This window comes from Dreissena polymorpha, chromosome 8 (genome assembly GCF_020536995.1).
Source record: "Dreissena polymorpha isolate Duluth1 chromosome 8, UMN_Dpol_1.0, whole genome shotgun sequence".
In the NCBI taxonomy this organism is placed as follows: Eukaryota; Metazoa; Mollusca; class Bivalvia; order Myida; family Dreissenidae; genus Dreissena; species Dreissena polymorpha.
Genome location: NC_068362.1, coordinates 35,289,456 through 35,308,835, shown reverse-complemented (window position 1 = coordinate 35,308,835; position 19,380 = coordinate 35,289,456). Strand labels below are relative to the sequence as shown.

The following is a 19,380-nucleotide window of genomic DNA, read 5'->3' as shown; positions in this document are numbered from 1 at the left end:
AATGGTATATATTTGACTTATTGCTTATGTATGTATACAGTATTATGATGTATCGCAATTATGTTCATAACATAAACAAGAAGTTAAATGCTTTTTTCACTAGGATTTTCCAAATTTTGTTATTCTAATATTAAAACAATACAATTAGTCAAGGCTCGTGTCAATCAAATCTAATGTGTTCGCAGAAGGGAGTATATCTATATGCCTAATAGTATTTCAACTATATCTTTACTGGTATTTTATATCAATATTCTGCGATTAAACATACATTAGTATCTATGTTGAAAATAAGGTAGTAGAGTGAAGAAAAGAAAAGGAAAAAGGGAAGTACTGAATGGGAAGCAAATCGGATATCGACGTTACTGGTCATTACTGTATTAATGACAATGTTTGTACCTCCCGCGCGCGCACAGAAATCGGAAAAAACCCGCAGCGCGCGAGTTCTAAATTAAATCTAGACAGTAATGACCAGAAACGTCGATATCTTATTTGCTTCCCATTAAGTAGTGGATAATAAATATTTAAACGACAGTAGTGTTTCTTTTAGGAAATGTCAAAATTCAAGTCTTTTGTTGATATTACTATTACTATTATTATACATAATTACACAAACAAATCTAAAACTGATATACATGTATGTTAGACGTTTAATACAGGATTAAAGTCTAAATACACCGTTCAGATGTACAGCCGCCTATACGAATGGATCCAGTAGCTAACATCCTTAAAAGACATGAAAAACATACTTTGTCAGCTATATGGTAATGAAGGAACCTATACAAACGGCTCGACAGATGCAATATTTCTTCTGTAAACATTATTCAAGTTCTTGTTTTGTTCGGCATGCTTTATATATATAGCAAATAAAAGTAATGTATGGTAAAGCTCGTTAGTGATGTGCCTTCTAATCTTAAGGTCTTAGTCTTAAGCGAATAATTTCCTTTACTTTTCAGATTAGATTAAAGAAAAGCATCACAATAGAGCTATATCAATAGACATATGAATATCCAACCTATATGCAACGATATATTAGTTCTAGTACTACGAATGGACTGAGGATAATAAGGTTTTTGTTGTTTGGTACTTGTCCGCATGATTTTAAATATATTTGAATAGTATAATATATATACGATGAAGTCAATGTCTTGGTAGTTTCGTTGACAAACTTCCTCTAAAACTGTATGCCCAGGCCTATGCACAGTATATGCAATTACATAGTTACGTGACCGAAGCTGTTTACATGTACATGCAGCATTATATAGTGTTACATAGTATTCTTACAAAAAAACACGATCGAGATTAGTTCATCTAAAGATAAATGATTAAATCATGGTATTTTTATCAACTATAACGAACGTTTGAGCAGAAAAAGTGGTGGTGTTTACTATTCAGCGAGAAGAGAAATTATTGAGTCACTCTCTTTTAAAATATGCTAGTTAGCTTTTGTTTGTACCTACCGAAGGTGCTTAAATATCGGAAAAACCCATTATGGAGAGTTAAGAATAACAATAATTGATAAATTAATATATTTATATTTAAAGACAATTCTATGTGCTTCCTTGGTTATATAATTAAATTAATTTTTCTTTCAACCGGAAACTTTTCAAATAGTATGTTATTTAAATCCCAGGATATACATTAGCGGGTTTGTTACCTGGACTATTCTCTTAACTTGTATGATGATTGGTCATGAAATTATTTAAACGCAATAGTCCCAAAATCTCTAGTAGTACAGTAATTGTCAGTAACTGACTCAAGTATGATCACTTAATAAGTAAATACTGGTAAATCAAGTAACCCAGAATAGTACTTGTAGGTTAACTGTTTGGCATGATATGAATGAAATACTTTTTAAAATAGCAAAACAGTATAATACATAGTTTTTTTTATAAGTTTTAATGTACACATCAACATTACAAATGCGAATATATTATTTCAGAGTAAATCCAATGCAGCAAACATTAGGACAGTGGTGGCGATGAATGAAAAGAAGGGATACACCAACATTCTATGCTTGTATGTTGAGGATTTTCACTGAAGATCAATAATGAAAATTGCCTTTAATTGAAGTTCCTTCTTGATCCAGCTTATCCAAATTTGATTGCCTCTATAATCCCCCATCATTCACCTTCAGCAACTGCGGAGTTATGAGTACTAGTATTTAAGAAGTCAAGGGTCAAGGCCAAGCAAGGCAGACACAATTTGTATATTAACTCATAAAAATTGGTACATGTTGTTTGTTGTTTTAACTTACTTCAACAAACCATAATTATGATATAAGGTCTTGTCAAAGCTTTCTTAATGATAACGGACTGTGGGTCGCAACATGTTTTGTGAATTTAGAGCATGGTTTTAAAGGATGTATACCGATGAATTTAAAAGTTCATGTTTAACCCTGGCTGTTGATCTTATGATTTGAAATGATGCTTGAATTTATTTATAATCTTAATATAAAGAAGTGAAACATGTTAAGGCATAATCAAATTTGTTACATTATGGCATGATCAAATTTGTTACATTATGGTACTGTCATAATTATAGAATACTAGTCCTTATACATTCTTATGTTATACAATAATTTGTATCTACTGCATATAAACAAAGGGCTGTAATATCATTGTTAAAATACTCATTGAGTGATTAACACTGCATACATGTGTCATGAGATACTATGAGAATACTTTTTTTAGTTTTAAGGGTGTAAGGTTACATGAGTATTTTTTTGGAGACTCGTGATTAAAAATTGCGAGTTAAAAGTTAAGTCATTACAATAGAGGATCCAAAGTATTTGATCATTGGTCACTTTGGAACAGAAGAATTGGTGAAATCTTGTCTGGAATATAACCACATAAACACGACTATGAACATGAATTGTTGACTCTGTTATTGGATGCCTTAGTGAAAGTTGATTGCAAGCTGCACATCATAGTTATGCCATTTGTTACTATTCCATTTTCAATTACATCAAAGCACCATGCTATACATGTATATAGATGATATAATTTGTTCCATTGTTTATCAGTTTATCAACAACCATTGATTGTAATAGCCTTACACACAGAAGATAGCGTTGGTTATTCATAGATAAATACTTGATGGAATTTGGAAATAATTTAATCTGGCAAAATGGTTACAATTGGAAAGCTTTATTTATAAATGTATACATGTACATAGTTTTGTTCCATGAAAATGTAGTATTGTGCTTTGTTTTCATTATGTTATGGATTTTGTTTTTCTTCTGGTTTAAAATATATAAATAAAGCACATGATGAAATGAGAAGCTGGTAAATAATTTCTGATTTATTATTGCATTACACAGCACAACATAACTACTAACTACAATGTAAAGTGAACAAGTTATAAAAATACATTTGTAAAAGTTTAGTTGAACACTGTACAGAAGAACATTCATTTTTTAAATACAACAAATTCTAAATAATCTCTTGTAACTTAATAATGATTCAAAAGTTAAAGAGCTTTAGGCTAAAATCTAAATAGGAGAGCTTTGCTCTGGGAAAACAGGGCTTAAAGTATTTGTGTTACTTGTTTTGAATTACCAGAGTACACGTGCAGTCCGCACTTATCAGGGGGCCACTGTACGCTCTTATTGTATTTTTCGCTTTAAGGAAGTCTCTTCTCAGCGAAAAATCTACCGGGTAGTTAAGACGAAAAATGTCGCCCCTGATTTGCTTATGCAAACTACACAGCCTAATCTGGAACAACACTATGTACATGCATTAAACCTCCTTTTCCCAGAGCGAGGCAAAAGTTATAATAATATTATTGAATAATTCTACTCACTTAAAATATTTTTAAGAAAAACTCAATAAAATATGTTTATTCGATAACAGTTGCAGGACAATCACTAGTGCTTAAAGAAAAATTATTAATGAAATGAACATGAAACTCCAGGCTAAACTTTATGGCACTGTAGATGAGTATAAATTTAATTGCAGTTTGGGATGGTTAATACATTCTTTATAATGATTTACAGACAAATACTATAAATATTGTATATGGGTTAAAATGTGGAACTAGTTTGAATATGCATTGCTAAAATAAATGTTTATTTTCTAAGATCTGCCCATTTATTGGAGAAATACTGCAAATATGCCTGTACATTTGTTATATTTCTAACAAAAGAACAAGATCAATAAATAATGATTATTAGAACATTAAATTCAGTTTTCATAGTGTATACAAAGGATAATTATTTTCATGGTCTTATTACTTTCACTATAATCAAAGAAATTAAGATTAAATCATTTAATGAAGAATGCATAAGTGAAGATTAAAATTTGAAACAACCATTTGTCCACCTAAATATTGCAAACATTCTTAAACAATAACACTTAAAAAGCTCTGCTAACAATAATTATTATCCCCACGCTTTTAAAAGCGTGGGGATAATGTATTGATCTCCGCTTTCTGTCCGTCTGTCCTGGACACTATCTCCTCCTACACTACAAGCACTAGGACTTTGAAACTTAAACACATGGTAGATATGAGCATATGTGCGACGGTGCACTTTTTGGAATTTTGATCTGACCCCTGGGTCAAAAGCTATGGGTAAATAAATGGGTAAAATGGGTAAACAAAACTCATTTTACTAACAACATGCGACGCACATGATAATAACTTTAATGCATTAATGAGCTTAAGAGTAAATTGTGTTCTTTTCTGTGGCAACATTATTCTCACAATCAAATATATATGTACTTTAAATAACATTATCTACACATAATTTTAAAATTCTCCAAGCCGAATGAAATCAAATAAAACAAAATGCAGCTACACAATCATACCTTGTCTGTCCGTTGCTAGAAAATGACAAAGTTTAGCCATTTTCTTTGCAGGACCATTCTTAGTGTATTTCTCTTTTGCTTTATTATGGTTGTATCCTTGTAAAAATAGTAAATTTAATCTAATTTAATGTTGTTGCATTATTATGTATTTTGTTATCTTCAACATTTAGGAAAATACAATCTTGATTAAATTCATTAGATTTGTAAATCAATCCGGCGTCTTGTCTTTACTCTACAGACTACTATAGACTCTAATTCGAAATGACAACGAGTTTTGACGCTATGTTCGCTGAATTTGCATATATTTATAAAACGAAAACGAATAATAGTATTAGTTATTGTATATTGTATTTTTATAAAAAGAACTACGCACAATGCAGGTAAACGATATATAAAAACATGTTTTACCTAGTTCGTTCGTGTTTTATTAGTCAGGTTCCGCCATTTTGTTTCCGCTTCGTTTGCACGTCACGTCATTGCACAGTGCGATTTTATTTTTAGACGGGAAAACACCTCGTCGGTGATGCGAGTGGAAGAACGAGACGGCACTTAAACGTGTTTTTAGTACTAACATGCAGAAATGTGTCAGTGGAAAGTGTCTATACTTCATTTCTAGATTATATTTACTAAGAAAAATAGCAAATATAAATATGTGGGTAATCTTTGAAAAGGCCCCTTTAAGTTTGATCAGGTTTATGAAAAACAAGGTTCTTTCCTTATAAATAACACCTGGCAATTTGTACACGGAAGAAAATAAACCATATCAATGGGCTTACTATGTCTTTGTTGGCTCTTATTCAGTACTCAATGCATTATATTAACATGATACCAATAAACCCAAATACACGTAATATTTCGCAGTATTCTTAAGTTGTCATTATATATATATTTTTTTAAATAAAAAATTCCAATGATATGGAATATACCTCCTGGTTTAGAAAAAGACGAATAATGTCAACACTTTACAAAGCCGCCCTGAAACCAATTTTGTTTTATTTCACCAAAAGGTAAATGCAATGTAGGTAAACTATTGATCCTTGACAGGACACATTTGTATTTCAAAATTCACAGCATGTAAGATATAGCGTTGTACGGTGTACACCTTCAAGAATATGTACACGACTTTACAACTATTAAACATGACTTTTGTGCATGCATATCAGCACTATAAATTAGAACAAACCAATTAAGAAAATGCAGTGTACTACGGTTTGTTAATAAACAAAGTAAACAACAACAAAAACTGTTAACCGACCCATATTTGCCTACTTTGACTTGGTAATACTTTGAATTAGTTGTCATATGAACTCTGTAAATCGTTTCCTTTGCAAAACAGTCTTATAATGAGTACACAAATTCATTTTGGTTTAATGGCCTGACATAAATTTGAACAAGCTATTGAAATGACGTGGGCTGTGATCTATTAAATTTGTAATATATAGTGGCATAGACGTGAACAAACCTGGTATTCTCGAATTGGACGCGCCTATCGGCTCCGAAAATATAGAATGTCGGGTGTGTACTGGTCAAAATATATGATTGTATTGTACACAAAATGGTCCACTAAGTTATCAGAATTAGGTTAAACCGGTAAGCGCAGTGATTGGTACACGCAATTCTCAAATATGCATATGGGCCGTGCTCTGTGAAAAGGGGGTTAATGCATGTGCGTTAAGTGTCGTCCCAGATTAGCCTGTGCAGTCCGCACACGCTAATCAGGGACTACACTTTCCGCTTTTATGATATTTTTCGTGTAAAGAAAGTCGCTTCTTAGCAAAAATCCAATTGAGGCGGTTATGCAGTCCGCACAGGCTAATCAGGGACGACACTTTACGCACATGCATTAAACCCCCTTTTCACAGAACGCGGCTCATGTGAGTTTGGTTGTGGGTCATCATAAAGGGCAGGCTGGGTTTCCTCCCTTAACTTACCCCCATCACAAAACCTTCACGAAAATTTATTTAGAAATCATTCGATAACAACAACATATTAACAAATTTCAGATATAATGAAAAGTTAGTCCCAACTTTCGGAAGTCTAGTTAGTTACTTAAGTCGGAGTGCTCGGACATACTCCGGATCCAGATATAACGCAGCCTCACACAAAAAGCTTTGAATTAAATGTAGGTTAAGTAGGTGAAGCATCTCTCCATGCATGTCCTCTATCGATATCGGGACTTTTGTATAGAAACGTCTTATTGATGTCGGCCACCTTTGCAGGTTTGAGTTGGAATCGTGCAGAGACACGACAGAAACATATTTTGTAGCATTGTTGTTTAGTAAAATGAAACCGAAAAAGAGGGAATCTGGACTTCTTCTATTTAATTTACATATTTATGGGGAAACACCGTCGATGCGCGCCTTTAAAATATTATAGGAGGTTCTTGACTGTTTATAAAAAGTTCTCTTCAAACGCATTATATGATAAAAAAGTATCTGGAAAATTGTAGGATCACATTTAGTAAAAGACTTTAGAGTAACAGAGGTGCACATATGTAAAAAGAAAAAAATGTATTTAATGCAAACGCAAACTGTGTATGTCTAGAGATAGGACCAGTACAGAGTGTTTGTTTTGTTATATGACTAGTATAATGCCCTAATGAAGTTTGTCTTAATTTTCAGTTGTAAGAATGTTTGTATTAGCCGAGCCCTCAAATCGCAAGGAAAGAAAAGTCTAAAAATGAGCATTTACGTAACTTTCTTAAGAATGAACAAAATGATATTTTAATTTATGTTTACATCTAGTCCGGTAAGGGTTGCCAACTTATGCATCAATCACAAGTATGGAATAAGCTGCAAAATATGTTGCCTAGCAATAAGCTTTTTAATAGATATTTCATGACAAGCAGATGCTGTTGATGTAAATTCGTACTCGCTTTGTAAATGCACAGAATATGTCAGCCAACGTCAATTACACATTACACGACCCAGTATCAGGTAATGCAACTTGTGTTTAGTAAAAATCACATTGACAGTGGTCACCCATTATTTGTGTCAATTTTGGTATATATTACTACCATAAAATTCAGCGAACTATTCTTCTACTTTTTGTATACGCGTTATTATGCGACAAGAAGATAACCATTTTTTTTAGCCTTTTAACCAGTTAATTCGTCGATTGGCATTAGAAAACGTGCATTCATATAGCTCAACTCTTTTAAATCGATACGCCTTTCGTACATGCATTTCGAATGCCCGAGCGATGCATATTTCCACACTTATTTTACCTTTTTCAATACGTTTGCGACGTGTCCAAAATATACCATTGAATAAACCGCGACGGTTATTATTCATGCGGTGTGTTACAGAAACTTCCTGTTCTATTTTTGTCACATTTGTTGATGTGGTCATTTGACTACTTTGCAAGGACTTGTTTAACTTTACACATTAAACATTACTCGTTTGACACGCACGATAAAATGTCACCGTGATCAGTTTTATGTCATTGCGTTACCAACAATTTCCACCAAATGACAATTAAAATGGTTTGATATATTAACAAGATGGTATGCGTTGTATTAATAAAATACAAAATAACAGAGCCGGGTTTACCAATGAAATAACTGTCGGTTATTTTGTCGATTATAATCAACTGAAATAGGTAAAACTATTAGGCGTTAGTAAAGAATTTCTTCAATAATTTGGAAAATCCGTGAATTTGTTGCTTAACGTGTACAGAACGATGCTAATATTAAACTAATGAGGCGGTTTGTGGTAGTGCGTTAGCGTGATTTACTACTTACTAGAGGTTCCTGGCTTGAATCGCGATGAAGCAAAATTGTGCAATGCCATGATTTGCTTGTCATTGTTTTCAAAGATTGGCCAATACGTTAAAGTTTTTTTTGGTTAAATGTTTTAAATGTCATTAAAAAGCACGAACATCTGTGAGCAATTGTATTTAGAGATTGATATACGAATGTTTGGAAGCAAAATTGAACAAAGTGATTTAATCACATTTTTATCATAGCGTTATGTATAAGATATGTTTGTTTCTTTTTTTGTCCAGTGCATTGGTAGTTGAAACTCATTGACATGAATCGAAATGCTTAAAATCTGCTTAAAACTGCAATATGGCGCATGGTTGTTAAAGGGCGTGTCACTTATTTTAAAATATTGTTTTGGTTTTCTGTATTTAGAACTCGTACTATTCGATAACAGCAATTCGTTACATTTACTGCATTTCATAATAGTTTAAGACAGCACGTTCGCATAATCTTTTCGATAAAAAGTCTCTATAAATCTATATTCTCTTTGACGTTGTTCAATATACCATGTTTAATGTTTTATCGTTCTTAATTTTCGACTTAATTAAGACTACATAAATACTGAAAAATGTTGATGATCAAAGTTTGAGTCGATAAAAAGGCTACAAATTTTGCTATTTGAACTAGGTTCCCTTTGTTTCCCTGAACACACGTTTTGGTTTGATCTATAATTATAGGAAAACTCGTAAGAGTTCCAAGTATCTACCCTTGGATGAACCAGGATGTTAAAATGACTTCCTCGTTGAAAACTGTTAAATTATCAGACAAGTCATTACGTCCTATCTGTTAGTATTGAATTATCAGTTTGTTGAAGATAGGCTGAATGCGTTGCGAACCCATCTTATTAAATATCGTCTGACCTTAAAAAACTTCTTTTATTGCTCGAATATTATTCATATCCTTGGTGTCGCTCGTATATCATGAACTTCAGGAACGTATTAGCCATAAATCTTTATTATTAACGCTGGTGGCAGAACTTATAGGTCGTAGTTTTGGTCCCCCGCTCAACCCTAACATATTATCTTGTCTTTCGCACGAGACGTTAAACCGAAGTGCAGTGTATCAGATGTTTCACAACGGGCATTTAAAGACACAGGTTTGTCTCCGGAACGGTGCATCTCCTGTATTTCACACTAACCCCAAACAAGCAATTTTAGTTGGTGGTTGGGGAGATGGTCATATTAACCCCCCACCCCCACCCCCACAAAAACAAAACAAAACAAAAAAAACTTTTCTACAGCTGCTACTACTAAACCAGGATAAATCTTCGCTTTGCTTAGTTTTATATGCATATATTATATTTCACATCGTTTAACGGCAAAATGCATTCTGTGCATACTAGCAAATGCAATGCATATAAGCCAACACCGACTATTTTTACCTATTTTACTACGTAACAGAATAAGGTGATTTCTAAGTATCCAAACGTCTATAAATGGATGAACCAGGATAATTATAATTATTAAAAATCTAAAAGTACCTTCCTGTTTCGTTTTTAATTTGTTGAACGCGTTGTGTTCACCCTTGCCAAGACTGATTGTGCTATCTGGAACAAACGATTGCGTGTCATCGCAAATTTGAAATCGGATTTTATCGTTTACACCTTTTTTTGTTATTCGCAGCTGGAGTTTCACTTTCTTTGCAAATGCAAATGACGTAAACATGAATTTAGAACTTAGACAACCGAATAGACATGATTAAAAGACCCGACTCGAGTCACTTAAAGCGCTCATTAAAACACTTGAATTTTACCTCCGCTAACGAAAATTTGTAATCTAACCCTAACTTAATCCTAACCCCTTACCCTAACCCTAACCCTAACCCTTACTTCACACTAACCCGAACATCAACCTCACTCCCCCAAAGTAATGATTTGCGATTAAGTGATATGTGTTAATATAAATTAAAGTGTTACTTAAAGTCAAACGTATTCCAAAGTCATTAACACGCCCACACTACAAGATGATGTTTTTCGGGAACCAACCAACGTTATAGTAATTTGGAATTACCTACTTTTTATCTTTTTTCACAGCAAGGTAAAACACACTAACAATCGGAAACAAGTAAAATGAAAACTCTACTCAGACTTTTGTTTGAATATATATAGAAGGTCACAATTATAACAATATGTAGTGCGATTGATCTTCTATCAAATGTAAAATCAATTCAAAAGTGTCAAATATATCATTTCAGACTATTGGTTGAGCCTACATCAAAATGGTTTGTAGTTATTTTTCTTTTCTCGGTACAGGTTTTGTTACATTTGACCCGCGTTATGCGAAAATGGGTCTCATGCCATATACGACCAGCAGTCTGGTCAGTGGCTACCCTGTCGCTGTAAAGTTTCGTGGTCTCATAAGCGGATACGGTACATGATTTGCTCGCATGCACAATTTTTATATTGAAAAATATTCAGGTACATCATAATTATCATGCTCACGCATAGCATGTCTTTTACTTTCTAATGATATTTATACTAATTAATTCGTAAACTGCCTCTCGCTTTTAAAATGGTAATTTAAACGGAATCATGAATGCTACATATGTGTTAAATTTCAAAAGAAAACTACCGTATATTAATCATGGTTTGACTTGCCCTCACCAAAGGCCATTTTGTTAAAACTAAAAATTGCTGTATATATTTGTTATGCATTTCCATACCACCCAGTGCCTATTTGTTTATAGTTTCTTTGAAGAATGGTGCATTTTTTACCTTCGCAAGTTTTCAACATAAAACATTAAAGAACAGTTTTTACTAGATCCACTTTATCACATCGTACGTCAATATGGCAAGCACATGTACATTTTTTCAATACTTATTTTGTAGTTTGTTGTTTTGTAAATGGTTAAAGTTAAAAAAGATTCGTAAGAAGGAACAGCAACTGTTTATGTTAAATGTTGCTTTAAGGTTCGATGTTTCAAAATGTCATTTCTAAACTGCACAATTCGTTACGGCTTATCCAGAGGACAGTCGGTGCGAGTTCAGTTTATTGCGGTATGACTAATTCAAACTGTTTAGTGTCTGTAACAAAACCAATTGAGACAAACTACACTGAACTTCAATTTATTTAATATTGAAACATATTTGTAAATATTTGTGTATACTCAACAAATGAAATGTACAAGCACGATGCAAAATATTCGTGTTTCTGAAGACATTTGATTGAATATGATCAAAACGATATGCACAGTAATTATATAGAATTAGTTTGATATTCGAACGGGTTTGGGATTGCCAATTAAGATCAATTTATATTTATTTTAGAGTTAAATCAATATGAATTACCTCAAGACACAAAATATAAAAATTAAAATAGATACATGTACTTCCATTATTATTTCTCAATCAACATTAACATTATAAAAAACCTACCATTGACCGAATGAGCGAAACGTACTGATAACAAAACTAACAAATTACGCTTTAAACATATAAAATACAGATAACAATAAATACAGTTTTCAGTAAGATTGTAGATGCATTAACCAAGTAACGTAACAATCATAATACACGTTTGGATATATTTTCTGAATGAACGGAATGTTATTCATTGCGTTTTTTCACGAACATAATTGATTATATTATACTAAGAACAAGTTAATACAGTTTCAGTTCAGTCCAGGGATGGCTACATTACCCACTTTTTTCTGTATCGTTATGATTCAACACAAGAAGTAGCATTTAATGGAGTCTGAACGTCATCATGCATAACCACTTTGTCGCTGAAAGTGTCGTCTTACTCTGTATCCTCAATACCATCGCCTTCAAACTCCTTAAGATCTTCCTCAAGAACCGCTACTAGTTCAGGCATGACCTGCGTCATTCGATGTGCACCTGTAACAGGAAATTTCACGTACATTAATCGCTGTGTATGCACATGTAGTCAAGTTGCATTTTGTAAAAATACATAGTTCTTATTATAATAGATAGTAAGATGTAAATAGCTTGTATACTTGGACCTCCTCATTCCTCTAAAGATATGTTAAATTGTCCCCCAAACGAACATCATATTACAAACCTAGATGGTACCTTACGATGATTTAAGTGTAATGAATATTCATATATATCGCTTTGTGCAATATGGTGATTAAGAACAAGTACACAAATGAAAATATGCAATAGAGGTCATCGCCGTTGAGAGTTAGAAGCAGCACGTAATTGCTAAGACCACGTGGAAGTGGAAATGGCTATCTTACCGCGCGTATAAGCATCATCCAGACCCGAGCGGCGCGTTTCTGGGCTTGTTGCTTTTTTCTTGTCATCCTTTTTGAATTCCTGGTCAATTTCCATTGCTTCATGTTTCCCTTTAAAAATGTACTGAACGTTTTTTTTAATCGTCTCTTCAGAGACGGACTCCCTGTCGTGAAATAACAAACATAACATTATGTATTCTTTACTGATAATTAATAAACGGACGACCGCATGGACAAAAATAATTATATAATATGGAATGATGAATGTAAAGAATCATTATTGCATTGTAAATTCGCAGTTTATTGACACTGCCATACCTAGGTTGATCCAGAATTTCATGTTTGGTTTTCCCCTTAGCCAGAACTTCATACAGTTGGCAGATATATCTGTCAGTGTCACTGTATGGCATCTTGTGTTCATCCCTGACGGCGACCCAGTGAAGTGTCCTTTGCCTTAGCTCTTTGTTGACGCTTTGACTAATCGCCTTTGGACATGCCCTTTGCTGGGTTTCAAACAATAACAGTTGCGTCTGCACAATGCTCTGGACCTAATCGTAGACCAAATATCAAATAGTTGATGTGAGTTAATGCGAGTATGTCTTTTATAAACACTGCAAGCTAATGAATAATTGAGTGTAGATAACAACAAGTCATTGAAATGTAAATTGTTTTGTTAATAAGTGGCTAAAACATTTGATCTTACATCATCCACGTTTTTTCTGGACTGGTCAGGTATCGGTATTTTTGATCTGCGAGCTTTTGCCTCGTGTGTTCGAGCCTCGTACTCTTCAAGGATGGATATGAAATTGCCGTACACACCGTATAACAACTGCTTGCTGGCTGAAAGTAATAATTATAATTACAATAACAAGCTACTTGTTTGGTAAAAAACTGGTGCTGCTACTTCTTTATCTACTAAATGCTTCTACTACTACTTTTACTTCTATACCAGCTGCTACTATTACTACTAAAAATACCATCATCAACAACACACCACCACCACCACCACCACCACCACCACCACCACCACCACCACCACCACCACCACCACACCACCACCACCACCACCACCACCACCACCACCACCACCACCACCACCACCACCACCACCACCACCACCACCACCACCACCACCACCACCACCACCACCACCACCACCACCACCACCACCACCACCACCACCACCACCACCACCACCAACATCAACACCACCACCACCACCACCACAACCACCACCACCACCATCACCGCCGCCGTCGCCGCCGCCGCCATCAGCACCAGCACCACCACCACTACCACCACCACCACCACCACCACCACCACCACCACCACCACCACCACCACCACCACCACCACCACCACCACCACCACCACCACTACTACTACTACTACTACTACTACTACCTCTACCACTACTACTACTACTACAACTACTACTACTACTACTACCACTACTACTACTTCTACTACTACTACTACTACTACTACTATTACTACTACTACTTCTACTACTACTTCTACTACTACTACTACTACTACTACTACTACTACTACTACTACTACTACTACTACTATCTTCCTATCTTGCTTGTATCAATATTATATTAAATTACCTTCTGCGGCGCGTTGCATTTGTATCATCGCCTGTGCTTTATGGTCCTGGTGGACGTGAGATTCACCTGGCCTTGCCGAATGATCATAGGCGTCATATCTGGTCTGTTTATGACCATAGCCATTGGGGCCATCAGCATAAGCGGCTCCCTTTGAAGATGGATTGATGCGTGCTTGTTTTTCTTTCATTTCCTCGTTATTCGTTTGAGCAGTTCGTGGTCTTCCGCCCTGTGTCGGTTTGGACGTCCCTTTAGTAGCAGTTGGCTGGTGTACTTGTTTGCCATTTCTTCCTCTAGAGCTTTCCAAGGGCTTTCCAGACTTTGCTTGTGCGTGAGGCCGGCTGTAAATGTATACAGTATTACAATCACAATAGCAATCAACCTGTATACTTTGCACCAATCTATTTTCAAAAATGTAGAATTAATAATTAACATTAATTAAGAAATGCTTCCTCTCCATTATTGCTTAAAAATCGTAAAGGAAGTAATGCTATTTGTTATAATAATAATAATAATAATAATAATAATAATAATAATAATAATAATAATAATAATAATAATAATAATAATATTGTTATTATTATTATTTTAAATAATAAAAATACTAAAAATAAAAATAAAATAATAATACCCGCTCATTCTGTCCGTCTTTCTGTTCTGCAAAACACGTTCAAACACGTACGAGTTTACTGACGATATACTTTGTTCTTTCCCGATTTACCATCCGGGTCTCGAAATAATTGCTAACTTGAAAACAGATAACGATATAACAATTTTTCTTGTAACAAAATGACATGTTTTTGTTTATTGCTTCCTCTTCTACCTCTAAGTACAAACACTATGAATACGTCAATCCAAAAATGAATTTTCCTCAAGCAATAAAATTTGAAACGAAAGTACTTTCGTTTAGTGTTTGACTGCAGATAGTCAGAAAAGCACACATAGCAACATTGACATTAAAATAAATGTCCCAGAACAAATTTGAAAAAAAACATATTAATTAAAATGAAATAGTTTATAACGTATGTAAATATAAATATAAATATATCGGTAATGTATATTGAACAATATCCCTAAAAATATCATCATTGCATATCGTTTTATTAGGCCGGGTTGGGGTAATTATGTAAAGAATGCCGAACTCGTCAACATCAAAGATAGCAGCACATTGCATAACTGAAAAAAAATCCGTATATTTTTTCATATTTAAATGTGTATTTAACACACATTATTTTATGATGATGAAAATTGGTATGATGTTTTTTTTTGTTTTATGTATACACACAAAATATCAAGGTGGCCTGGATTTGGTTTCCACACGAGATCGATTTGAATCACAACATTAAATTCGTTATGCTGGCTGTTTTGGAGTAAAAAACGCAGACATTTACCCCTTATAAGGAAACAATTCATAGTAATATCTGCTTTAACATTGTAGTCATTTTACAAGCATAACTTTGAGAGCGTTTCAACCGTCGATCGTCCAAATTAATATGCTTATAATCAGGCTTCTTTTGAGGATAGAAATACGCATATCAAATTTGAGTTCAAGAGGTCAAAGGTCAAGGTCACAGGGGCTTGTAACATACAAATTTCTTCCACGCAATATCTAGAACAGAAGAATCTAGGCTTGATTAGGCTTGCTTATATTGAGGGATGAAAAACCCCTATCGAGTTTGAGATAACGAAATCAGTCAGGATTGTAAGGGGTATTAAACAGTCCTTTACCTAAAGCAATCATTGGCAAAATTGGTGAATTGGATGTAATGGCGGGGGTGGATACACGTCAGTTTGTCGTATTTAGCAAACGTTTCTAATTTGATGTTATTAGATAAGAAGAGGAGTGTTAATATTGAACTCGAGCCGCCGTTTATACAGTTTCGTTAACGTGTATTATATTAGTCAATATTTTCTACACCTTTCAAACAGCTTGCGGTACATTGTATTATTTTTCTTTAACGTGTCACAAAGTATTCGATTTTGATTTAATTTGTTATTGCTGAAATTCGTTTACAAACAAATGTTATTATTTAATATACACATTCGCTTCCTTACATCGATATCATAAAGACCAGTTTATAAGTTAATAATAAGTGTGAGTGAATTTATGAATTAAAAGCAAGTTGTTATATCAATAAATATCAATAAAAAGGCATATCAGCTTGAATCACGTAGATTGCCGAGGAGCTGACATATAAGCTCCTCACTGGTCTCGGCATCAGCTTTCAGCGCTTATGATGGTATGATGTCAGGTCCTGCAGACTTGCCGTTCGTAAATTGCTTGATGGCGCCGTGGATCTCTTCCTTCGTGGGTGCGCAACACTTGATTGGCAGATAGCTTGTAGCTGGCGGTATCTCCGGTTGGTTTGAAGGAGCAAACTGCCCTTTGTTTAGCCCTTCTTCATTTGCTATCAATCCCCAGTTCTTTTCCATTACTGTCTTTACATTCTTTCTTGCTATTCTTTCCGGTTTGGAGTACATGTGTATGGTGCTGATCTGATCTGATTTTTTTTCGGAGTTTTGTCTCTTTGCTTCTGGTTCCGGCATCTCTATATAGTGTCATGTGTCTGCTCTTTTATTTCGCTTGATATTCTTGTTTCTGTTTCTGTGTACTCTCCTTAGGCTTTTGCTTTTTCGGCTGTTGTTCTGTTGCTATTAACACGTGCTTGTTTTTCTCTTCTTTTTTAAATTTGTGTAGCTTCTCTTTTAATACCCACTCAGTGTGGGTGCACGACTTATTGCCAGGTACTTCATGGCATGTTGAGGTCACTGGTACTTTCTTTAATCTGTAACGTCTACGCTTTTGTTTCTTTTTCAACTAGGTCCTGTAGGACCTGGAACTTGTTGGAGAGAGTGACCTTGAACTCTTCTTGCTTACAAGTATTTTTCATCGTAGCGGTGGTTTAACACTGGCGTTTGCCGAACCGTCTGTCTAACTCATCTTTAGCTTCATTTTCATTCGGGCAAAAAGGAGATGATGGTCCGAAGCAACCTCTGATACTCTCTTAGCGCATACATTCTGAAGAGAGCGACGATACTTAACGATGTGCAGGTGGTCGATCTCGATATCGTTTGACAGGTCTGGTGACACCCACATTTACTTGTGTATTCTTCTTTTGTGTCACAAACTTCATCCAATGACCGAGGTACTTGCGACGCACCGTTGCCGTTTATCTCGCCTAGCCGTTGCTTCCACATTTTCTCTTCGTATAATCGGTTGCAACGGCCGATCTAAGCGTCGAAGTCTCCAATCACAATAATGGTGTTCCTCTTTTGTCGTTTTTGTGTGATGGTTAAAAGTCTGTTGTTAAAAGGCTCTTCAAGAGAGCTTCAAGTTTGTTTGTAAGTGTGTATCGCATGATAATGCCCATGTGCATCTTCTTCTTATTTGTATTAAAATAGGATTTCATGATCTGCGGTCCATTCGCCCCACCCGATGAGCGTGTTCTGGTACCAACTTTGAAAGCGTCAGTGATTCTCCCTTGGCTTGTTCTGTATCATCATGCTCATTCCCACAGAACAGCAGTAACAATCGACAGACGCCAGTCGCTTCTGCCCAGAGCCAGTCATAGAATGCTCATGTTGAACTTCGTAAGCTCTGCGGCCACTTGCGCTGTCTTTTCGGTCTCGTACACGGTTTAGAAATGTCATGTACCTTTGGTGGTGGTGATCCTGGTGGAGACGATTGTCTTCGGCCTTACGGCTTTCAGTTGACTTTAACCACAGCGTCATTCGCCCTCCAGTTGGGTGTCCATTTTTTCCCACTCCGCGATGTCTGTTGTTATTTTTTTTCTGTTCTGCAGCAAGCAGGTTTTTCACAAGGTAGAGTAGCTGGCCCTACGTTCAACCCTTATCCTTCTCCATTCGGTCTTGGAACCGTCCTTGGCTGAGTTAGTTTGATAATAAATCCTGCTTAAACTATCATGTTAATACATTTATTAAATAAAAACGTTTTCGAAATCAGGAGTTATGTTTGGTTTAAGTCTCAAACTGAGATACAGAGGCAAAATGAATGCCTGGTTTGCGAGTTCCTTGAAAATTTAATCCACAATTTTTTCGTTGTGGTCTGTGAAGCGTCAGAAGTTCTATTAGTTATTCTTTTACATATTTATGTCGCAGTGGCAAATCCATCATAACAGCCATAATACGCAAACCTCGATAAGAAACACAAAAATCGGATTCTGTTTTAAAATATGTGCTCGTGATGTACAATAAAACTCGAAGATGTTTATGTACTGGACGAAAAGTGCATATGTATATTTAATACAAATGTCGTATTTGTGGATAAAACTCTTTCTACTAAATGATCGATGCCCCTATTTAGCATGCGAGTCCAAGAAACACGGCATGATAAGAAATACAAATATGTATTAAACTTACGCTTATTACAGCGATTTGTAAACACGGTACTTACGGGTCGCAATCTAATCTAATCCAGGATAACCTAGCAAATCAAATGAACTAATTGGAAAACTATATACTAGGGATGGGAACGAATGTCTAATAATTGAATATTCCAAAATCGGCCGAATACTCCAATCCAAAATGCCAGTTCGCATATTCGAATTGTATGCATAAAAACTTCCAAAAAGTGCAGTCATAGTTCGGATAACAGTTACCATTAAACAACGAGATGATGATTGTCGTACGGGAATGTATCTGGGGAGGGGTATTTATGTTTTATGTCAGTTGGCAAGGGTGTTGATACACTGTGTTTAATGTATCCTCCAAGATAATGTACATGTTATTCACAGTGAAGCGTCTCGCATACAACAGGGCAAGCAGACTTGCGTTTCCTTCACATATACAATCATTTTAATTGATATATATTCATTTATTAAAGCATTGATTATCTTATATGAACTAAATTACTAAAATATTAAGCGATTAGATGTGTGTGCATAATATCAATGTATTTTGGAGCTTAATGGCGCTTATATCAAACGTACTACTAGTTTAAATACTATCTGCTAATTATATGTTTCAGAAACATCTAATATTTAGATTC

General features: G+C 34.9%; 3 protein-coding genes across 6 annotated transcripts in view; 1 reads left to right on the top strand and 2 right to left on the bottom strand.

Moving 5' to 3' along the window:
• LOC127841969 (uncharacterized) overlaps positions 1-19,380 on the top strand; it is an 89,295-nt gene that overhangs the window by 32,263 nt on the left and 37,652 nt on the right. The gene's annotated exons all lie outside the window — the stretch shown is intronic.
• LOC127841965 (uncharacterized) overlaps positions 1-19,380 on the bottom strand; it is a 91,989-nt gene that overhangs the window by 39,007 nt on the left and 33,602 nt on the right. The window lies entirely within an intron of this gene.
• LOC127841966 (uncharacterized) lies at positions 11,622-15,251 on the bottom strand. Its single transcript, XM_052371172.1, has 6 exons — positions 15,004-15,251; positions 14,376-14,713; positions 13,466-13,602; positions 13,081-13,310; positions 12,766-12,926; positions 11,622-12,403 (listed from the first exon to the last, which is right to left on the bottom strand). Exons 1-6 carry the CDS (start codon positions 15,009-15,011, stop codon positions 12,306-12,308), a joined length of 972 nt encoding a protein of 323 aa, XP_052227132.1. The 5' UTR covers positions 15,012-15,251; the 3' UTR covers positions 11,622-12,305.

What these genes read in the sequence shown, in the direction of transcription:
- LOC127841966 (XM_052371172.1), bottom strand. An exon ending in AATGCAACGCGCCGCAGAAG is followed by an intron (nt 13,603 to 14,375) that starts GTAATTTAATAT and finishes TATTACTTTCAG; the next exon opens with CCAGCAAGCAGTTGTTATAC. An exon ending in CCAGAAAAAACGTGGATGAT is followed by an intron (nt 13,311 to 13,465) that starts GTAAGATCAAAT and finishes GTCTACGATTAG; the next exon opens with GTCCAGAGCATTGTGCAGAC.